This window comes from Chelmon rostratus, chromosome 5 (assembly GCF_017976325.1).
Source record: "Chelmon rostratus isolate fCheRos1 chromosome 5, fCheRos1.pri, whole genome shotgun sequence".
In the NCBI taxonomy this organism is placed as follows: domain Eukaryota; kingdom Metazoa; phylum Chordata; class Actinopteri; order Chaetodontiformes; family Chaetodontidae; genus Chelmon; species Chelmon rostratus.
The window spans coordinates 28,154,833-28,177,385 of NC_055662.1; the positions used below are offsets into that span (position 1 = coordinate 28,154,833).

General features: G+C 47.2%; 1 protein-coding gene across 1 annotated transcript in view; it reads left to right on the forward strand.

Moving 5' to 3' along the window:
• The window catches only part of hmcn2 (hemicentin 2), a 44,118-nt gene that overhangs the window by 594 nt on the left and 20,971 nt on the right, over positions 1-22,553 (forward strand). Inside the window, exons 2-28 of the mRNA XM_041936335.1 lie at positions 1,233-1,303; positions 1,777-1,935; positions 2,374-2,496; positions 6,046-6,217; positions 6,306-6,412; positions 6,493-6,613; positions 6,698-6,961; positions 7,067-7,211; positions 7,660-7,781; positions 8,029-8,301; positions 8,726-8,867; positions 9,146-9,273; positions 9,975-10,088; positions 10,169-10,327; positions 10,411-10,605; positions 11,591-11,686; positions 11,832-11,959; positions 12,054-12,198; positions 13,682-13,794; positions 15,030-15,189; positions 15,334-15,493; positions 18,014-18,141; positions 18,315-18,566; positions 19,574-19,657; positions 21,441-21,632; positions 21,719-21,849; positions 22,012-22,156. Of these exons, the coding sequence (XP_041792269.1) occupies positions 1,233-1,303; positions 1,777-1,935; positions 2,374-2,496; positions 6,046-6,217; positions 6,306-6,412; positions 6,493-6,613; positions 6,698-6,961; positions 7,067-7,211; positions 7,660-7,781; positions 8,029-8,301; positions 8,726-8,867; positions 9,146-9,273; positions 9,975-10,088; positions 10,169-10,327; positions 10,411-10,605; positions 11,591-11,686; positions 11,832-11,959; positions 12,054-12,198; positions 13,682-13,794; positions 15,030-15,189; positions 15,334-15,493; positions 18,014-18,141; positions 18,315-18,566; positions 19,574-19,657; positions 21,441-21,632; positions 21,719-21,849; positions 22,012-22,156 (4,029 nt within the window). The remainder of the gene's footprint in view (positions 1-1,232; positions 1,304-1,776; positions 1,936-2,373; positions 2,497-6,045; positions 6,218-6,305; positions 6,413-6,492; positions 6,614-6,697; positions 6,962-7,066; positions 7,212-7,659; positions 7,782-8,028; positions 8,302-8,725; positions 8,868-9,145; positions 9,274-9,974; positions 10,089-10,168; positions 10,328-10,410; positions 10,606-11,590; positions 11,687-11,831; positions 11,960-12,053; positions 12,199-13,681; positions 13,795-15,029; positions 15,190-15,333; positions 15,494-18,013; positions 18,142-18,314; positions 18,567-19,573; positions 19,658-21,440; positions 21,633-21,718; positions 21,850-22,011; positions 22,157-22,553) is intronic.

Below are 22,553 nucleotides of genomic sequence, written 5' to 3' on the forward strand. Positions count from 1 at the left end.
CCTCCTATATGGGAAAGCTGCAGCTTGAAAATAAGAGTGCTCTAATGGGGGAGGGTGTTTGAGCCCTGATGAGAAGCATATGCTGTCTGCTTGTGTGTAATTACCCCAATCTCCCCCCACCCCTCCCTCTCCTGCATCCAAGCCTCCGGAAAACCCTCGTAGCCCCCGGTTCATCCAGCCGGACGGCGGGCTGCACTAACACCACACATTGTATCTGTGTTTAATGTGCCCTGCCCTTGGGGACCTTGTAAACTCCCGAGGTTGCAAAGAAGCCGCGGTGGCTGACGAAGGGGCCTGACAGAGCTGTCAGTGTTTTACAGTCACTCACGAGGAGCAGACGAGGACTTGAAAGCCTCCACTGTTGGAAAATAGATTGAGAGTGAGCTGGAAATGTCACCAGCTTGACACATGTCTGCAAGCTCTGTATCATTACTCTCACAGTGACGCTTCAAAACGGTATTTGACAGTTGGAATAACAAGCAGAGACACAGAGAAATCGCAAGGCCCCACCCCACCTGATGAGGGTCTTCTCTGGAGTAATTAGAGTGAAAGGCTTGTGTTTAGAGACAACAGTGTTCCACAGCAAAAACAGCGTGTTCTCTGTGTATTGGTTAATGTTTACTGTTCCATCGATTGGCCCCAGAAGGCGTCCAAGTAAGCGTCAGGTCCTGACAGGCCCTTATCCATCACGCCGGCCTCTGCTGCCGCTTGAGTCCCGAGGAAGCCGGCCAGAAGAAAATACCGACTACTGCTGCAGAAAATGATTACTCTGTCGTCATCCAAACTTTGGCCAGATTGTAGCCATTTGAGTAAAAACAAAACCTGAACATTGTATTTCTGTTCGTGCACCAGTCTCCTCTGCCGTGTGGAGTGTGTGATTGATATTCACGTCTTGCACAAAAGCTACAGGGCATCACTCTGGTCCTGATAAATTAGGCTGTGCAGGCTTAGTAGGAATTTGGAGGCTGCAGATGCTTTGTCTCTGTTTTCAGACGTCAAACTGCTGAGAGGGGACAGCCTAATCCTTTGTTCTGATTTGTTGTTCTGTTTACTTTGAAGAAAAATCCAGACACGTTAGACCTAAGCCCTTATTCGATTGGGATGATTATTCCTAGCCATACACTATTGTATAGCAACCAGAACATCTCTTACTAAGCTGACTTGATTTGATTCTGTGCACTCTCTAAGTCTCTGTTTGGGATCTTTGATGATACACGTCTCCAACCCTGCAGACATTGGCCCCGTGTCCATCACCACCGACCCAAAGAAGTTCCAGCAGGATCTGCAAGAGCTGTTTGTCCAGGTGGGAACCAGAACACACGAGCTGCTTAGCCTATAGGAGTGGAACCACTGATCCAAGCTGGAACTGTGCAGACTACCAACGCTTAAAGTGGCTCTGTGATTTTTACCAAACAGACAATAATGTGATGATAACGGTATGACGCAGTGGAATTGTCACACACTCAGAGAAGTGACTCAGGAATATCAGTCACACAGCAATATATATCTAAAGTTTGCTAACATTAGCCACTAGTCACACTTGCATGTGTACTGGACTTTTCATTTCTTAAAGGCATGTTGTCTTATTTCTTCTTCCCACGTTTGCCTCGTGTTGCTTTAATTTTTCTATGCAACGTTTGCTTTAACTCACGCCCTCGGCACAACCGGAGAATGACGGTTCTTCAAGTATAAAATTGAATAAAATGAAGTTTAAAATAAGATATTTGAAGTTTTTTCCTCCAGCAGTATCTGATCATGTGTCATTCTGTCACCCAGGGCGGGGGCGACTGCCCTGAGATGAGTATAGGAGCCATAAAGAAAGCCTTAGAGGTTTCCCTGCCCGGATCCTTCATCTACGTCTTCACTGACGCCAGAGCCAAAGACTACCGCCTGAAGAGAGATGTTCTGCAGCTGGTGCAGCTCCGTCAGTCGCAGGTACAGGCCTAGACTCTGTGCAGGGTTGTGAGGGCTGGAGACACGAGCGTACTGCATCAGACCAATGTTGGTATTTTACTGATGTCAAATATCAACGTCAGTCATCCCTGACCGCAGCTGCAGCATATAAGGATGGTACAACAAATGTATGCAGTCTTATTTAGCTAGCAGGAAAATGGTGCTTCCAAAGCTTTGAATACGGGGACCAGAGTTTTGAGTGTCTTTGCATTTGTCACACGCTGTAACTGAAGGGAATACAGCGGCATGCTGTGAAAGATCTACATTCCAATGAAGTTTCTTCAAAGTTACTCTCAGCCTCTACGTGAAGCATGACAATGAGCATTAGCGTCACTTTGGAGCCAACTGAAAGAGAGTCTGTAGAAAGCAAACACTGCACAGTAGTAATCCTCTTAACTCTCCGGCCCCCTTCCTTCCCAGGTGGTGTTTGTGTTGACCGGGGACTGTGGGGACCGCTCTCAGCCCGGCTACAGGGCTTACGAGGAGATCGCTGCCACCTCCTCCGGACAGATCTTTCACCTGGACAAGCAGCAGGTCAATGAGGTGAGAGCATGGCGGAGTGCACGGCCGACCGAGCCCTTAGCAACCCCGTCCATACATAATGAATCATTTCTTATGGTTTGAAAACGGTACAGCAGCTGAAGATGAAGAACGGCAGGAGGAAGAGGGAAACAAACCCAGTTTGACCTCCTGATGTAATAATAGCGATTTCATTAATGGTAATCAAATAATTCCAAAGCTGATATTAAACTTCCTGGTCATATGATACGGGCGAGTGACTCTTTTATATCGGAAGCAGCATGCAACGGAAGCCCTGTCTAAGAAGCCAAAGACAGCAGGGCTCACTTCCCAGCCAGACGTAAAAGAAGCCAGAGTTTCCTCTGGAAGAGACACTGGTATCCTGCATGTCAGCACAGGAGATGGCTGGGCAGCGCTGATCCCAGGCCAGCAGCTCTGTGCACTGGTGGCCCACTGAACCTCTGAACTCAGATGGGTGTGTGTGTGTGTGTGTGTGTGTGTGTGTGTGTGTGTGTGTGTGTGTGTGTGCGCGCAGGTCTGTTTCCTGTCAACTCATGCTTGCATGTAGCTAAACATACAATGCCTGTGTGTGTGGTAGCTCGGTTCATTATCACTCCATAATCCCGGCAGCTGTTTAAGGAGTGTTTGAATGTCATTTTTGTGTTGCGGTATTAAGGGAACAGCAGAATTCACTCTAGCCCTCACACCTCAAGCCCACATGGCTTTGTGCTGAGGTATCCTAAAGGATTCTGACATGTTCTTAATGTACTTTACGGTGCATGTAAACATGTGCATGCTTATGAACATATTTTTCTTGGCTCCACATTGAATTACTGTATGTCACTCCTTTTTAGACCTGTGTGATTATAGCACTTGGGTGGCATGCTTTTACCAAATTAATGCAAATCCTTTAATCCTTAAAAACCTCAGAAGTAGTATAAATCTGACCAAAATATTCCGTCTTAATAGCAGTTTAATAAAGTGCAGCCAAATCAAATACACAAAATCTTTTTGTGGTCTCCGTGGGGTGAGAGTGGAGGGAAAACAGACTGCTTATTTTACTCTCTAATCCCAGGATATGATCTGTCATGGCTTCCCTCCTTCCAACACAGCTGCCCAGTGGAGTCGGCTCCAAGTCCTCACACAACACCTCATTGTCAGCTCCGCATATCACGCTCTCTGCCCGCTTTAAAAATGACTGGTTATGATTAACAAGAGGATAAGCTAACAAGAGCGTGGACAAGAAAGCCACGCTAATGTGCTGTCAGACTTGGCCCACGATCTGCGCTCCTCACAGTGGTGATGCCATCTGTAGTCATCGGTAGCCTGAAGCTCTGATCAAAAACGAGCGCTGCGATGCTTTAGCTTCCAGATAATGTCCGCTGCGATGCCTGCTCACAGGCGGAAACAGGGTTTGAGAGCAGCGTGTGATGAAGATTCAGTTTTGCGGCGCAGCATATGGCTCGTTGTTCTGTGTGTTTCTGCCTTGAAGAGTCATTCATAACATCGGCCTTGTGTTTTCCTCATTATGTGGCTGCAGTAGTGAGTTAAGAGGCTGGTAATGGTTGTCAGACATTGAAACCCAGGTAACATTTATCTTTGTCTTCCTTGTTTCCTGTGATAAACAAAGGCACCGTCTATGTTTGAGCCTCTTCTCTTAAATCCAGCCCACGTGTGGCAGGTAGAGCCTCTGCAGGTGTGTGGGAACTCCCACCTGGAAGGAGCAGGGGTCCATCTGGGACTGATTCGCTCTCATAACCTCGATTTGTAGTGGGACATCGGCCTGAAAATGTCAGCAGTTGTGGTTTTTAAACCTGGGTAAGGACTAGGCTGACCCCTGCACGCTGGGGGTCTGGAGTCAAGCTGCTGTGTTTAACCACAGCATGGCCACGTAGCTCTTTTGCAGGTAATGCACCTGGATGAGTGAGGGGAATACGGCGTCACCCCAGCCTTAGCTAACCCTTCTTCTCCGGCCCATCTGTCATGCTTCTATGAATAGCAGAGGGGGGTCCTTCCTGTAACAGCCCTGTAAGCCCGTTCAACTGAGACATGCCGGATGAGGTTTCACAGGACTTCAGATCCTCTGCACTCCCAGTGGTTGAGACAGGGAGTGGCTGCAGATCTCAGCGTGCTCCTCCAGACCCACCGTGGCCCGGACAGCAAGTCGTCCCATCTCTGCGCGCCACTTCCTTTTATCTGAGGTCTGGGGGCAGAGTAATGCCCACTCCTCTCTGCGCTCTTGCATAAGAAATGGACTCTATCCCGGGGCAGATGTAGGTCACTTCTTAGCAGTTTCCTGCTCTGCTGGTGATGGCTGCACATGTGGCAGACATTACAGCTGTTTCCAGTTGTAAACCGGCGAGAGGAACCAGCTGCTGTCAGCACCCGGTGGACCTGACAGACAAAAAGCGGAGGCCTGATAATGAAATTATCAAAGACTTTCCTTGTTTCAGCTTTTGCCCCTTTTCATAAATGTCCTCAAATGTGTTGCCGTTGGCTCCGTCTGCAAGATCCCGCTGAAGAAATGTTTTCAGTTTGTCTCATTACAGATGCAGCTCAGCCGTTATGCCTCTGTCTTTTTGAGGTCAAAACAAATACTAGACAGCAGTTGCTTGTTAAGTATTTGAAAGATGGAAGACTGTTGGTCTGTTGTGGCCACTGAAATGAGACTGCTTCTGTTTTCATTTTAAGAGAAGACAAAAGGAAAACTGTATTCATACTCAGTACGCTGATAATGATTATACCTAAAAACTCAGGCAGCTGTCAGAACTGAGAGTCTATGTTGTCAGATATTGGTGTGGAGAGCCACTGAGGGACATTATCGTCTCCATAATGATTTCTTTTTACCATTAAACATAATCAAACTGTCGACCATTAGGTCAGACTTTGGGTAATCTTTGCTCTGACTGGTGGAATGACTCATTTAAGAAGTGAGCCTCCTGTAATCCTAATGTGTCACTGTCTGACCTCATCTGGCTTCTTAAGCTTAACCGATTCTACAGAAAAATGAGAAACTGCCAGCTGTTTCTGTCCATAAATGATCCAGCGTGGAAGTCTGGTTGATACTGTGGAGTATACAGTTTAACTGTATCTCTAAAACAAAGCAGCCCCTCCCTTCCTCCCTCCCTCCATCCATCAACCGCTTTCTATTCTGAGGAAGAGGAGTTATGATTCATGAAAGCTGTGCTGCAGGAGGAGGACTGCTGCATGACAGACTTCCACTGTGAGAGACACTCTTCTGGGAATACATGCTTGAGAGTGCAGAAAACTGTATGTTATCACTTTGACAGTTGAGCTGTTTCACTTTTCCTTTGTTTAGGCAAAATCCCTCTGAGGAATACTTCTGCGATGTAAGAATAGTCTGGAGACAAAGAGCAGCCTGCTGCTTGGGCAGGGGGGAGGTTGGTGGGGACTTTCAGGGAAAGGTCACAGTCGCGTCCTTCCTGTCCCTGTCCTTGCTGTTGAGACGGATCCCGAACAGTTTGCGTTTGATGGGTTCCAGCCTCATCCTCCGACTCCTGTGGCTCCTTCAGCGTGCAGCGGGTCTGTGATGGTGTTCTTCTTCTCCTGTAGGTTTTAAAGTGGGTGGAGGAGACAGTTCAGGCCATGAAGGTCCACCTGCTGTCCTCCAACCACGACGGGGCCCTTGAGAACAAGTGGGAAGTGCCCTTCGACCCCAGCCTCCGAGAGGTCACCGTGTCACTCAGTGGACCAGCGCCACAAATCGAGCTCAGCGATCCCTTCGGTAGACGCCTTAATGCTGGTTTCTTTCCTGCTTTCTGTCCTCCAAACGAGGGATTTCACATCGAAAAGTTATTGTTTTCTTTTCTTAGGTCGTGTCGTTGGCGTGGAGCAGGGCCTGAAAGAGCTGCTGAACATTCCCAACTCTGCGCGTGTCGTCAACCTGAAGTTTCCCAGACCCGGGGCCTGGAAACTGAAGGTGCTGCTCTGGTGAATATATGTTTCTCTGACCACTTTATGACAGTGGGCTAACTGAATGCTATTGCTTTGCTTCTGAAGGTGAGCTGCAGCGGGCGCCATACTCTGAGGGTCACGGGAGTCAGCAATCTAGACTTCCGAGCCGGCTTTTCCAGCGTACCCGTTTCAGAGTTCAACCACACCAGAGAGAGGCCAATAAAAGGTGACATGTTTCTGTTAGCTTCTTGAGTTTGAGTGAGGACACCTGCAGAAGACGACCTCATGACGCTCTTTCTTCATCTCTCAGGACTTCCAGCCCACGTGTTGCTGAAATGCACCGGTCTGAGGCCCCCGGGTCAGCTGAGCCACGTGGAGCTCATGTCCGGCTCGGGCCGCTCCTTACGCACCATCCCCGTGCCCATGCCCTCTGACCTGGGCCAGCAAGGGCTGTGGAGTCTCCCGGAGCTCCGCACCCCCTCCCAGAGCTTCTTCATCAAGGTGACAGGCAAAGACGAGGAGGGCTACCGCTTCCAGAGGCTGTCCAGCGTCTCCTACACCAACATCGTTCCAGGCAAGACAACCACTTCCTGCAGACGCATGTCCCTGAAGCGAAGTGTCTCTCACACCTCATCAATCTCTCTGTTGACCTTTAACCTTTGCTTCCTCCCTTGTGTAGATCCCCCAGTCGTGAGCATGCCTGATGTGGTGAAGGGCTTCTACATGCAGCCCGCTGTGATTGGCTGCTCGGTGGAGAGTGATATTCCCTACAGGCTACGATTTACCAGAAATGGGCTTACACTGGGAGAGGAGAAGTCCTTTCAGTGAGTCTTTCCTCTCTTTGCTCAGCAGTCTGTAACACTTGGCTCGCCTTCCGTCAGATTCCCTCAGATGCTGCAGCTTCATGCGCCCATTAACTGCCGTAAAAAACACTAATTGGGTCACCCACTACTCTTACCAGTGAGCGTGCCTGTGAAGCATTAGTGCCGCTGCACTCTTGTGTTTTATTGGCTCATCTGTCAGGAAACTGGTATACACATTCAGTTTCATGAACATTACATATTCGATTGTGTCATCTTGAGAAATTAACAAAGCGCCTATTCTTTCTCGCTGTTGACGCTCTGCTTTGAATTACGTTGATGAAGTGAAGCTGACTTGTGGTGAAAACTATTCCCAGTGTGTGTGTGTGCCAGAGGTACTAATTGAATGTGGTGTAAAATGGGATCTTGTTGTCATACTGCAGCCAACGAGCCAAGCATGTCTTTGTGTCAGGAATTCTGCCATAGCATCATGGGAGATAGCCGGTGCGTCAGCCGAGGATGAAGGCCTGTATGAGTGCATAGCGCAGAGCAGCGCCGGGCAGGGACGTGCCTTAACACAGCTGACTGTTAGAGGTATGTCACACACAAAAAAAACAATGCAAGCACACGCACCTCTTCTGATGTTTTGCCTGCATGCATCGCAGTCACAGCAAGGCTTTGAACAAAGTTTCAGCCATTTTTTATCTCAGATTCATGGCTGAAACATCAACATGATGCAAAGCGCGCCAACACAAACATTTCTACGAAGCTAAGCTATTTCTGCACTGTTTGTTCACCGCTGATAACACCGGCTTGATGTTTTGGTTGTGTTAAAAAACAGAGCCCCCTCCAGTGCTGAAGCCGGCGGTGAACGTGACTTCCTCTGTGGGCGGCGTGGCTGTGCTGTCCTGCCAGGTGGAAGGCTCCATGCGCCACAACTTGACCTGGGACAGAGCGGGTCGTACCATCCGGGCCCGAGCGGGGAGGGTGAAGCTGCTGTCCGACGGGTCCTTGCAGATCAGTGGGGTGCGCGCTCAGGATGCTGGGGAGTACCGCTGTGTGGCCACCAACGCCCACGGAGACAGCAGAATCGCCGTGTGGCTTCTTGTCCCAGGTACGGTAGCGCCGTACCCTGCAGGTCATCTGCTTAAGCGCTTAACACACCGGGGCCTCACGGCTCCTCTCAGGCCCCCGTCATCTGTTTTCCATTATTGGCATGGCCTCCTCGCAGTCAGATTGAGCCACTTCCTCGTCAGAAAATGTTCCTCATCAGCCAGAACTGATGCGTGTTGAAAAGTGTGGCTTCTATTGTGGGCATTCGCTCAGATGTTTGCAATGAATTTCAAAAACAGCCAAATAAATGTGCAACTTTTCCTCATCCCTCTGATCCCCCAGTCAGAGCGCTGGTAATGTCGTTGTAGCCCACATCGTCAGGAGTTTACTGTTGTTAAACTGTCATTGGGACATTATAAATGACATCATGCAGCCTTGTCAAGGCCCTGAGTCATCGTCAGCGTTTTGCCTCTGTCTGACTCCAGAGGCTCCCTCTGTGGCGGTTCACCCCCAGAACCAGGCCTTCTCCAGAGGGGACGAGATCCGCCTCGTCTGCTCAGCGTCCGGCTCTCCCCCTCCCCAGCTCTTCTGGAGCCATGGAAACATGTTCCTCACTAATCGGCCGAGGTAAGGGAACCCTCAGCCCACTCGACACCTCAGGCGCAGAGGTCTCCGTCAGTCATACGTCCCACTTTAACTACATTTTTTTGCCCCATCTTGTTTGCATCGCTGCGTAAAACATTGCTTGTGTTTTATATGTCTGTATAAAATACATATTCAAAGAAACATTTCTGTCATGATACCCAAGAAGACGAGAGAGGTTTCTAGATGAACTGCTGGTTTACATCTGCACATGTAATCACGAAGAGTCAACAAACATGAATTCTGTTGCCTGCATGAAACAGGTTGAGTCTAAACCAATATGGAGTTCTGACCATAAAAGGGGCCCTCCCCGAGGATGCCGGGAACTACACATGTTTGGCAACCAATGAGGCTGGGACCGCCTCGCAGTCTGTGTCACTTACTTTTGCAGGTAAGTCAGGAAATCGCTCTCGCAGATGTCAGGTTGAGGATGCCAACGTGAGAGAGGGAGTTTTTTAATTTTTTAAACTTCCTGCTCTGAATCATCTTTTCTGTTTGAATTAATTTTCAGATTTCAAATGAAGCAGCACTCTCTTGTGTCTGCTGCGTTGATTATCCTTCAAGAGCGTTCACTTTGAATCAGTGTGTGAATGGTAGATATCTATCCAGTGTGAGCCGACTCTGAGGAGAGCACAAGCGAGTGAGGCCACATGCTGCCCCGTCTCACACAACAGGATATTTTCCTCTCCTTGTTTTGTGAGTGCTGACAGTTGTAGGCCCGAAGTTGCCGTCATGGCATGTCAGTTAGTGGCTGACAGGAACCTCAGCGCTGATGGACTGTGGCAGCCTCTTCCTGCGGCGCGCTGGTGTTATACACACTTTTGTCTCTGAACGTCATTTTTAACAACGTTGATCTGTCAAGGCAGCGGGAGCCTTGTAAGATGGATCATGTCGTCCTTTCAGCTCAGCTGTCTGCCTGCTCCAGAATCACCTTTCACACACAATGTGTGTGAAATGTCTGATTACATTTAATATTTACCTCACTTCTGTTCTGCAGCCTTCACTGGTTTAAGCAAACATTATTTTTCCTGTTATTTCCGTGAAAGTCTGTTAAATTGCTAGAAGATAAAAATTCTTTCTTCTGTGCTCCAGAGGTGCCGAGGATAACAGTGGCACAGCAGGCCGTGCTGGTATCTGTTGGTGGAGATGCGACTCTGGAGTGTCGAGCCACAGGCGTTCCCCCTCCTCTTGTCCATTGGTTCAAAGGTAAGCTAAGGTTAGAAAACAGTGTGGATGGAAAAGTTTCTGAGGAGGTGACCAGTGGGCTCATTTCACATGTGTTTCAGGTGAGCTTGAGGTGGGCTCTGCTCCGTTCGTTGAGCAGGACGTCCACCGCGGGACCCTGCAGATTCGGGGGGTTCAGGAGGTGGACGCTGGTCAGTACAGCTGTGTGGCCAGCAGCTCTGCTGGAACCTCCGCTGGCACCGTCAGTCTGGAGGTTGGAGGTGAGTCCACGCTTCAGTGTTCCACATAAAGCTTATTTTTCTCTGAAAAGCTAAACAAAGGAAAACTCGCTCTCCTCGCACAGCGGGCCCATTGTTCTCTGAGGCACCGGTCGACGTGACGGCTAACGTAGGGGAGAACATCACCCTCCCCTGCGTTGCCCGAGGTTTCCCCCAGCCGACGGTGACCTGGTACAGAGGGGACGGCAGGCAGATTCTTACAAGGACAGACGGCCACAGTAGAACGATGCAGCTGGAGAACGGACATCTTCTAATCCAGAGTGAGTTACCCATGAAACACTATCACAGCAAAGAGCTTTGGCCTGCAGTGCAGCCTAATGCAGCTTCATGGTTGCCTCGCACTGACTGGCATAGCTGACATTTTCTGAGTGATTATATATAGAAGAGGTGCAGTCTTTCATATTAAATTCAACAAACATTTTCTTAAGAGAGGGCGCCAACAGGATGTCATTGCCATCTGTAAAGTTACAGTACATAGACGCTCTCCTGCTAAGAGCACTTCATCTGCTCTGTGAAAGACTTTACCGGCATGAATCTTTCTGCATGAGGAGGTGTCCTTTGTCCATTTATTCCTCTTTCATTATGAGATGAGGGGAATTTCAATCATGAACTCTGAAGGCCTTTCTGCCTGCAATATGACTAATCTTGGCCACTGAAGGTGATGCTTTCTGCTACTGAGGCTAAATGTTCATAGTGTGTGTAGTATTATATTGGAGATTAATGGACATATAGCATGGGCTGCTTCTGACACGGTTTCCATTTGTGGCTGCTTCTGACCAAATTATCTCGATCTGTTGCTGATGCCTTTATTTCGTACCTTCTGTTGTTTCAGGAAATATCTCTATCCACCATCCCTCGCCATTCTCCTCCTCACTTTTTACTTTAAAGTCTTATCATCACTTATTTAAACATCGGCCTGACTGTCTAAAACCGGAGAAGTGAATCGTATGTTGATCTTCCAACATGTGATCTCCGGAGAATTTAGTGGGACATGTGTGTCAGCAGGCTGGCAGCTGAGCCAAACCCATTAATCCCATTATTTTCTATTTTTAACTCTTAATTACAGCGCAGGCAAACCAATAATACCACTTTTTATTGAGCAGAGGTCTTAACTGCTGTTAGCATGGACTTATTTTTCTAGATAAAATGTTTTCCTTCTCAGTAAGTGTAGCGATGCTGCAGATCTCAGATGTACAGATCGTGCAGATTTAGCTTCCTCAGTGCTGGTTTGCTGTTTGACTACAGGTGTCTGGCTGGATGATGAAGGGTTGTACGTCTGCGAGGCTAAGAACCAGTTTGGAACCGTCAAAACCGAGGCCAGAGTTGGTGTCACCGGGCTGGGTAAGCTTGTCTCAGCTCTCTTATCTTTCTGCACCAAAATACATTTTAAAGACAATGGCATCGACTCAAAAGCTGACTGCGGCCTTAAAATATTTTCACATTTTCCTGCTCTTGTTACATATTTACACTTCCTTCCTTCCTGCAGAGCCCCCTCTCTTGGCCCAAGGTGCCCCAGTTATCAGCACTGGCATCGGTCAGTCCCTGAGTATTCCCTGCATGCTGCTGGATGGAATCCCTCTTCCAGAGAGACACTGGTCCCGAAATGGAAAACCTGTAAGGCTGACCAGTAACCTTCAAATACATGCAGCAAAACACACTTATAATCTCAATGTTCCTGCGTGACAGCAGCCATTCTTTTCCTGCACAGGTTCAGCTGAATGGGAGGATGTTCGTGAGGAGTGATGGCAGTTTATACGTCGAAAGAGCCGTCCCAGAGGACGCTGGGACGTATGCCTGCACTGCGGTGAATGTAGCAGGCTCCATGAACATCACAGTCAGGCTGGAGGTCCACGGTAAATGCACATGTTAAAGGAAAAGTCAGACACTTTGAAAGCTTGTTCGCTTTCTTGCCAAAAGCTAGATGAGTAGATCAATAGCAGATGACTATCGTGAAGCATGAGGACTGGAAGCGGTAGCTGGTAGCCTGGCTCTGTCCAAAGGTAACTTGTGGATACTCCAGGAAGTCACTGACCCGGCCAAGAAAGAGTTCCAGTAAAGTTACATAACCTCTGCAAAACCACACATTTTACATTTAAATTTGTGTATGGGTTGCACAAGTGAGATATGTGCAAATCTGTGAGCTTTAGAGGTGCTGCTAGGTGGATTTTTTTTAGCCACGCTGGCGGTGTGGCTCTATGAGTATCAACTGATTTGGTTTATGGCCAAATTCCTAAAAAACAAATGACATTTCCATCAGACTCAGCTGTACAGACGCAGAGAACAGCCATGCTTTTTTTTTCTTTCTTTTTTCTGTCGGCTTTGTGGAACTGGAAAAGACAGTAATGATAAAGTATGTGCTGTATATAAATAAGTAAGATTGAAGTACAGTCTGATGTGTTGATCCATAACTGGATTGATGTCTATGCATGCCGGCATCACGCTCCTGATCTCTGATAAACACTGTGATTAATAAGAGGAAATAACAGTTTGTTTTCTTGTGATAACAGGCTGATTATTGACCTGAGCTACTGCACATGTTACATCTCGGGTTTATTTTAATTAAGTCTACTAAACTCTGTTGCTCATAAAGCTGTACAGTGTAATGTTTTAAATGATAAATATTTAAGTGGGAATAATACCACAGCGTTATTATGGACTTGTAGAGTTAACTATGAAATACAGCCGTTATTTCATTATCATTTATAGTACTCATTCATATATTTATATGTGTAATGGTTAATGTGTTATCCCGTGCCTAAGAGGTAATATTAGTTCCTTCCTGCCATTGTTTAACAGGGACAGTTATGAGTGAACAGAAGTAGAGGGTGTAATGAGAGAGTGAAATGGGATGTACTCTGTGAATGATCTTTCTTATTAAGACCAAACCAGGCCAGCTGTGTCCCCCTGCTTTCAGTCTCTATGCTAAGCTAAGCTAACTGTCTCCTGGCTCCAGCTTCATCTTCAGCATTCAGACATGAGAGTCCCCGAACTGTTTCTTTAAGTCTCCATTCCTGCACTCTGTGTCTGAGACTCAGGTTTGGACGGTCGGGTCAACAATGTGCTGACTCAGTATGGAAAACAACAATACGTCAATGAGTCGACCACCTGCTGTCATCATAGTGAGAGGGTTCATTTACTGCGTGCTTTGATGAGGGGTTGTTTTGTTCATAAGCACTTAATGACAGACGGGCCAGATTACGGTTCATCATCAGTTTGTAATGAAGAAATGCCTCCAGCGCTGATATTGCTGGCCGGCTAAGGCCGGTGATAATGCTGCAGGCCCGCTTCTTTACGGCCAGTCAGACAGCTGTGTTTTGTGACCTACTTCTTCCACAGTGCCCCCCGAGATCAACGCTGGTCCGTACCACTACTTAGCCAACGAGGGCGTAGCCATCACACTGTCATGCGAGGCCAGCGGAGTTCCCAAGCCAAATGTGGTCTGGTCCAAGGTAGGATGTCACACTCGCAGTCGAAATCTACTTTTCTTAATGACTACTTTGGCTGCATCCCATAAAGCCATCATGCAGCCAATGCATGAGTAACTGCTAGGTCTTATTCCCACGTTATCTAGCAAGGATCCCACTCGGCATTCACTCATATTACATTAATCATCATGAAGACTGTAGAAGTAATAGTTACAGGAAGCAGGTTACAATCAAACAAGAGATCAATATCAGTCATGGTGGTGATCGATCGATCAGTAGGTAATTAATCTAATCACTGCCAGCATTATGATGATGAGGATAATCCTCATCTAATAATGCATTCTTTGACTACTTTAACCTAAGTTGTGCTGAGGCATTTTTGTTTTTTTACTTTTCCTGCCTGCCTTATTTTTCTGTGATCTGTCATAATAACACTCGAGCGACACCACAGACAGTAACAGCCTGCACTGCAATCAAGATTTGATTAGCCTGACCAGGAGGGAGGTAACCATGGCAACTTTAGCATATTGCTGCTCGACAGTGAGAAATCAGTCAGGACGTAATTGTACCTTAGGAATCCATTTAAATCCTTTCTCGCAGAGCCTTCCAGTTCAACACTCGAGTAAAAAAAGACTTGCATCATGAGAGGAAGCCTCAAAGGTTGTATGTAACCAGGCTGAACTGATGAAAAGTGCAAAACATGAAACCTTAACATCAGACGTCACCACCTCTGCTTTGTTGCCTGTGGCACAGACGATAATGCGATCATATAAGGCTCATTAATGACTGTTAGGTGTTAGCAATTATAGCCAGTATGGAATGGGTTTGTCCACTGCAGCCATTGAAAGCAGCAGTTAGACACGTCACAGCAGTGTCAACACACTCACCATTACATAGTCAGCATTACTGTGTGAGGTCAGCATGCTGTTGTGTCCTACGTACTGTCGTACTGGCTGAGACAGATTTCACTTCCTTGCCCCCCCCCAAAAAAAATGTACTCAAGAGTCAAGTAAATTTCTTTTCTTGTCAGATAAAAGTGAATCTGCAAAAGCAATTTCATGTTCAAAGCAAGCGCGTGTGCAGCAGGATGGATTCTTGTGTGGGGATGGAGAGTGAGTTTAAGGGGCGCTCTGTAATTACATTAGACATCAAAGGTCGGCCTGTAAACCCGACGCTAAGCTCAGCGTCCCCGCGCTGTTGTGCAGACAGCTTTTATCTACAGTATACTCTGTCTGCTCTTTTGCCTGCCGTCCCTGCAGGGGAGGCAGCCTCTGCCCAGGGACCGCTCCTCTCTTCAGTCTGAGCCCGATGGATACCTTCACATCCCCCACCCTACCACCGACGATGCCGGCATCTACATCTGCACCGCCACCAGCCCCGTGGGCTACGCTAGCCGAGAGATCCAGCTCAGCGTCAACAGTAAGCAAATAAATGTCGGACCACAGTCTCCCAAGCGCTCATGTCTGTCTGCAGACTGTATGATGTTCGACGTCCTGTTTAGAGAGCGGGTTGAGCCTGAAGCCGACGTGGTCCTCTTACTCTTCTTCTCTTCCTCTCCTCCAGCCATGCCGCAGATAATGGGCGTGAGCGGCCATGACAACATAGTGAAAATGGCTGCGGAGGTGGGAACAGAGGTCGTTCTCCCGTGCGAGGCCCAGGGGAGTCCCTCTCCGCGAGTCACATGGAGCAGAAACGGGCACCCCATCCCCCCTGTGACAGCTGGGTAAGAGGAAGTCTGACCTCACTGTGGTAATGAAGCAGTAAAAATGAGTTAAACATCATGTAGCAGAAGAACTAAGTTCCCACCATACCTCACCTCTGACTGCGCTCACATCTGACTCAGCTTTGAGCAGAGTCCCTGCCTGAAGCTGGCTGCCATTCAAAGCTGCTGCTCATGTATGGAGTTGATTTAGTGATGCCTTTTGAAGGGCAGCTAGGCAGAGGCAGCGACCGTCTGCCGGAGAGCTGTGTGGGGGCTTCGCTCGTTGGCCAAACTGAGGAGGAACATCTGGTCCCACATGGTTCGCTGATTCCCGGCTTTCATGTGTGGTCAGTCTGGGCGCAGACAGGCTGGCTGACTCGACGCAGACTGGATAGATGACAGACGGGCCAGACACCAGACCCAATGGTTTTGGGTAGATAGAAGAATGGCGGGGTGGGCTGAAAGCTGCGGTGACTCAGATACTGTATGACTTGTGTGGGTCCAGGAAGAAGGAAAAGCTGGGGGTGGAGCGGGGGTGCCAGGAAGAGGGGAGGAAAACGAACTGACAGAGGAAGAGATACAAGCGCTGTCTGCCTGATGTTCGGACTCCCTGGGGTGCTTCAACAGTAAAACAACATGCTGACTCTTTACTGGGCCCGTCTGATGAGAATAACACATCTCTGTGAACAACCCCCACGTCAGCCACTGCTTTACATGTGCAGGACCCTGTGAAGGAGGGAGATTGGTGCTCTTCAGCTACTCTCTGTGGATCAGAGGAAATGACCAGGGGCTGCTGATTGTTGAAATAACCTAAATCAGTTGGTGGTAGGGTTTCTGCCACAGCGGTGCAGTCGGCCCCTGCTAACAAAATGACAGAAGGCGGGTGGCGAAGACGGAGCTGTTGAACTCAGAGTCAGTAGCTTTGTTCGCTCTGGACCTAATCCTGATGAGGCCAATTTGTCCCAGTTAGTCTTGGTGTCAGACTGTGTGCACAGATGACTCGACACCAGTGTGGGGAAGTGATGGATGGCGGGAGGGGTGGCTCATGACTTGTGTGCCTGAGCTTCGGCGTGGCATCGCGCGAGCACAGACTGACCACTGCAGAGGCGGCCGTCATTTGGTCCCAGTGTCAGACGCCGCTGCCTCTCCTCAGGCTGTTCGAGGAGGTGGGGGAGCCACATTAAACCATATGTGCAGCTGATATAGAGAGCTCTTTGTGCTTCGGTTTCCACTTACATGAATATGTTATTGTTATAATTCAGTTGCTTAGCAGACACACTTATCAAGATAAATCACAGAGGTGTGTTTACACTTGTGTGTATTATGCATTTATACAGCTGGACAGCTTCTGGTGCAGTTCAGGTTACCACACACCCCCTGAAAGTCGCTGACCTACATTGAAGTACTTCTAACCTACATTTAACTGCTGCATGTTTTTGCTACACATCATGTTCTTGGAGTGGAGGCTAGTGTATGTGATCGCCTCCATCTGTCCGCTTGTTTGTCTGTGACAAACAGATAGAAAAGGAATGGCCAGTTTGGCACAAACTTTGCTTTCCACGTGGTTGTTCTCAGAAACATATTGATAATGGAGAGCTGCGGGGCCTTCCATCTAGCGCCACCACTTGGCCAACCATTTAATTTTCAAGTGATCTGTATTTCTTGCCCCCTTAGCGACAAATGCACAATAGTTGCTGCCCATATTACTGTTCCCAACAGGAAGAAGTGCATTGATTGTGGTGAGCCTATGACCTTTACCATGGTGACACCATCAGGTCAAACTCTGGCTACACTTTGACGCTGTAATTAGCCTGGACAATGGTAATTGTGAAAGAAACGGCTCACTAGGGAGATTACTCGGCCCTGGCTGAGGTCCAGACTCCACTTAGAGCGCTTCTGTTCATAACCTGCATCCATCACAAATCCATTTTTCTGTATTCCAACCACACAACACAAAGCAAAGACGGCATCAACGGAGACAACTTCTTCTCATGCTTTGTTTTGTATTTTGAGCATATCATAGACAATGCAGCATTATGCCCCATTCATTTGACAAATTGTTGAAAATCAGTCCATATTATCTGATTATTTTACACTCTAATGAACCCCTTCATCAATGTGCCTCTGGCAGTAGCTGTCCTGGGATTTCACTGTCTGAATCTGTTTACAGGAACTGTAATCATCAGCTCATCTTCTTCTAAAAATAGCAACAGAAGCAAAACTGCATCTGGAAATTTGTCCTCACACACACACAACTATCAAAGTTGATATCAAAATATATTCGTGACATGCTGTATATGCAGTAGTATTTGCTGCTCAATACAATAAACACCTGCAGCCTTTATGAATAATTTACTATTTATGTGCTCATATACTGTCGATGTATCTGTGCTCCACAATGTAAATAGGACACCAGAGGAAAATACCGCTTCAAAACAGGAAAACGTCTCCCAAAGCACACAGTGGCTGTAGATCTTCAGTGACTCATAAAGTGTTTTGTTTTCTCCATCTCTTTGCCCTTGACCCCGAACCACTCCCCAGGTTCACTGTTTTGCCTTCAGGCTCTCTGAGGATCACCGATGTGCGCCTGATTGATAGTAAGCTGTACACCTGCACAGCAGAAAACCCGGCAGGCAACGTGTCCCTGAGCTACAATTTACACATTCAAGGTAACTCTGTGGGGCTACATTACAAAGTTAACTTCTCAGAAACCTTCAAATTTAACTTTTCAAAATTCTGTTCCATGTGCATGCATCACTTCGAGCGTGTGGAGAATACGTGAGATATGTGAATAATCGGGCGTGTAACAGATTTTGTGAGCCATGTTTGTTTTTTGCCTCAGCTAAGCCCAGAATTCAGCCAGCGCCTTCCCTCCTGAAAGCCCTGGTCGGCCAGAGAGTGAGTCTGCCATGTGTGGTCCAGGGAGAACCGAGCCCTGAGGTCACTTGGTTTCACAATGGACTTCCTGTTGGGGTTAAGAACACGACACCTCTCAGGATCCAGCAGGTCAGCCTCGATGACCAGGGCACTTACCAGTGTGTGGCCAGGAACAGCGCTGGACAGGAGACCTTAGAGATCAAGCTGGAAATTCTTGGTGAATATCTATTCAGTTCTTCAAACCCTGTTCCGATTAATGAATTCATTTAGTTTAAAATAGTTAATTTTAATTAACGAAATCTATTTAAATAACCATTTCCCTACACTTGTGACATGAATATTTTTATACATTGACTGTGTCCCAGTTTTGGTCAGACACAGCTCTAAAAGCTTTGAGGGAGGGTCCGTCTGACGCTATTCAGACCACCGAGAAACCCTTCTGATGGAAGTTTAAAAAGTCCTTTAAACCTCTATATAAAGTTGTGGACATGAAGAACTCAGGACAATGTGGTCAAATGTGCTGAATCAAGTGTTCTTGCCGTCAGTGGGGTTCCTCAGGGTTCTATTCTTGGTCCATTACTTTTTTCATTATACATAAATATCATTATTCTTCATAATCAGTGCCCACTTTTATGCAAATGATAGACTCATATGCTCCTGGTTCCACTGCAGCAAGAGCCCCTGCTCATCTTCAGCCTGCTTTTGACGTTTTCCTGATATCCCTACACCTAAATGTGAATAACATCAAGTACATGTATACGTGCTCACCTTGGCAGAGCTACTATGCATCTTTTTAATGAATCAAATTTAAAACTGGACTCGTTCCACTTGGAGATTTTAAAACTTTACTGACTTTTTTTATTTTTTATGACTCTTGTCATTACTTTCATTTATTCTTTTACCACTTGATGTTTGGTTTTCTGGCTTTAGACGTATTGTTCTTGTATGCTGGTTGTGTGTTTGTCTGAAAATGAATGTTCTTTGTTTTCAGGTCTCTCCTGATAAAGAGATCTTGATGTGATGAGACTACCTGATTAAATATAGTCAGAGGTTGATGTATGACTAGAGAGGACCTCACACCTACATCAGTCCCTCAGACTCCCTTCTTCTCACTCTAACCTTTGTTAATAACTCTGATTAACACTCATTGCACTTTAGATTTAATGTTCTTTTTTATCAACTGCACTCTGAACCAGCACTAAACATCACTTTCTGTCCTCACAGAGGCCCCCTCCTTTGCAGAACCCGGGGATGCCATCATGGAGAAAATAGCCAACAGCAAGGTCATCATCCCGTGTCCTGCTGAAGGTGAGGAATGAGTCACAGATGAGTCAGGCTGCAAAGAGTAGGGCAATCAAAGGTGTGGCGTTTTGAAGAGATGCAATTTACAGGGTGTGACTAAAGTTTTGGAGCATAAAATGGATGTGTCTTTTTTAGTTTGTTTTGACGACACAGGGGAATATTACACTTTAAATGTAGGACAGATTTGCGGAGTTGTGCACCATCAAAGGAATGTTTCGCTGTAGACTTCCAGTTGTCAAACCTTGAAAAAAGATCCTTGCCATCTTAAAAGGCACAACTTCTTTTTATCGCAGCACCCAGAGACACGCCGTTGTCTATATATTTTATCATCTCGGTGCGAGCACGGGAATATCCTGGAGGGATGTGGAGAGCTCGCTGTTTTATCAAAACACAGTGAGTGTCTGTGGATGCACTGATAGACACCTCCGACAGCCCGTGAAGCAGGTATTGTTTGTGTGGAGCTGTGCCATGGTAACCACCTCGGTGAGAGAAGGTGAGGACTGTGTCTAATGTGGAGCAACAGCTGGAACATCAGCCTGCCTGCTGCCTCAGTGAGCCACATCTGCTTTCCTCTGCGTGGGGGCCTGCTGGGAGAGGAATCCTAATTACAGGCTGCTGCTGGCAGATGAAGGACAGAGATGTCTGAGGTGCACTGTGAAACACAGGAAGAGGAAGATGAAGCCACACTAGCACTCCTTCCATCCAAGTCATACCAGCAGACAGCAGGCAGGCAGGCAGGCAGACCTCAGAGGGCTCATACTGAAATACTTGATGGTCTGACACCCCAGAGAGGCAGCCAGCAGCAGGAAACGAGGATCCCTTCATTGTTCTCTTGAGATCAATCTGTATAAGGAAGATAAAGCGCAGTCTCCGCCAGAGGGATACTATTAATTCACCAACAAGCACATTGCATTTGATAGAGGTAATTATTTGGGAAACACATGGAAGAGATAATCTCTGACTTCGTCAGCCCGAGCAAATAAATTCAAAGTCTGCTAATGAGATCTGTTAACATCTAAAATAGAACATCTGTACGCATTTCCTCTGTGCAATGAGATAATGAATTTGACTCAGAGCTTTAATTGTAAACACGTGTAGAGCGAGCCAGCGGACGATCACATCACCTCTGCCCGAGCTGCGTCTCCTGCGGTTCCTATTTTTTCGATTGAGGAGGGGCGCTGCGTTTGATTTCCCTTCCTCGTCTGTGGTGTTTGTATATGTAACACCTCTGTAAATAGACAGAGCCGTGGCATTTGGATTGCTCCACTGCTCTGCTCTTTCACTGCTGTCTGTTGTGCTGGGTACAAAAATCCTCCACCTTTTTCCCCATTCCACCTTCCTCCTCTCGACCATTTCCAGCTCTCCTCCCCCCAGTAATCCACAGAACACACCTGTTTCAGGCTCCAGTGCCTTTGAACTGCTTGTTCAGCTACTCCTATTCTTACTGCTCAAGACTCTCACCTCAGTGTTTGGTAATAAATCTTGATGCAAGTGTTTTAAAGCGTACGTCTCACATACCGTGTCGTACTTTTTTATGTGACTCTGACCTTGAAAATCTTAAGCTTGCAGGCTACAAGGGCTCAAAGCATTTTGGCATGGTCTCCCCCGCTGCTCTGCTGTCCAATAGATAAATGTAGAGCTGGCTTTTTCTAGTCTGGGCTGCTTGCCCATTAAGTTCTCTTGTAGAGAGGCAGAGAAATGGAAGTAACTTTTCTTTCTGTCAGACCTGATCAATAAATCTCAGTTTATACTCACCCGGAATTCTTTTCTTGCTCCCCCCCACCTGCAGGTTCACCTCATCCCAAAGTGCGCTGGTTCAAGAACGGCCTGGAGATACATCCCGAGCAATCAGAGTTTTCTGTGGCGAGGGACGGAGCTCTCGTAATTAGCACAGCGTCCGCCAGCCACAGCGGGGACTTCAAGTGTGTGGCGACCAATGAGGCCGGCTCTGTGGAGAGAAAGACCAGGCTGAAAGTAAATGGTGAGAATTTAGTCGCCTCTTTTTCTCTGCCTCATGACAGAATACCTGAATCTGAACCGAAACAAGTTTTCTTTCGCACTTTTTAGTCCCCCCAGAGATCCAAGACGATGGCCAGCCACTGAACCTCACCGTCACCTTGAAGCAGCCTCTCACTCTGGGCTGCGATGCCTTTGGGATCCCCTCCCCAACAATCACCTGGACTAAAGACACCCATCCTGTGAGTTCTTCCACCCTGAATTCCTATTTACTGTAAATTCAGAACTTGGGCTGCATGTTAATATATCTTGCTGATATCTAGCTGTACAACGCCTCCAAGTGGCCAGTGTTCTAATTGCAATAAAACACTAAGGATGCACTTAACTGATTTCTGTGCATGCAGGTGGACAGTCCTGGGGTATACCTGCAGAATGGGAATAGGATGCTGAGAATCTACAGAGTCCAGCCAGAACATGCAGGAAGATTTTCCTGCACAGCTCAGAACTCAGCTGGAGAAGCCCGCAGAGAATATAACATTGTGGTGCAAGGTGAGCTCATAAACCAGCTGTCACACTGGTATTTAGGATGAGTAAGAATAGAGACGGGGGAAAGACACATTTAAGGATGCCTACTACATCAAGAAGAGAGTTAAAAGTGGATTTAAAAACGTCCTGGAACAGCAGTCTAAAGCCCCCAAAGAGCTTAAACTCTTTAATTAAACTTTAATGCTCATCTTACTGTAGCATACATCCTGAAAGTTGTAATTCTCCTCACACCTACAAAGGCTAACCATTAATGTCAGTGCTCATGATCATCGACATTAATGAGTTTTTTTCTCCACCTTATTTTACATTAATTCTTTTTAACTCCATTCTGTCTTTTCTATGTGAAGCACTCACTTGGTGCAGGTGATTTCTTTGTTGTAAAGCACTTTGAGCCGCAATT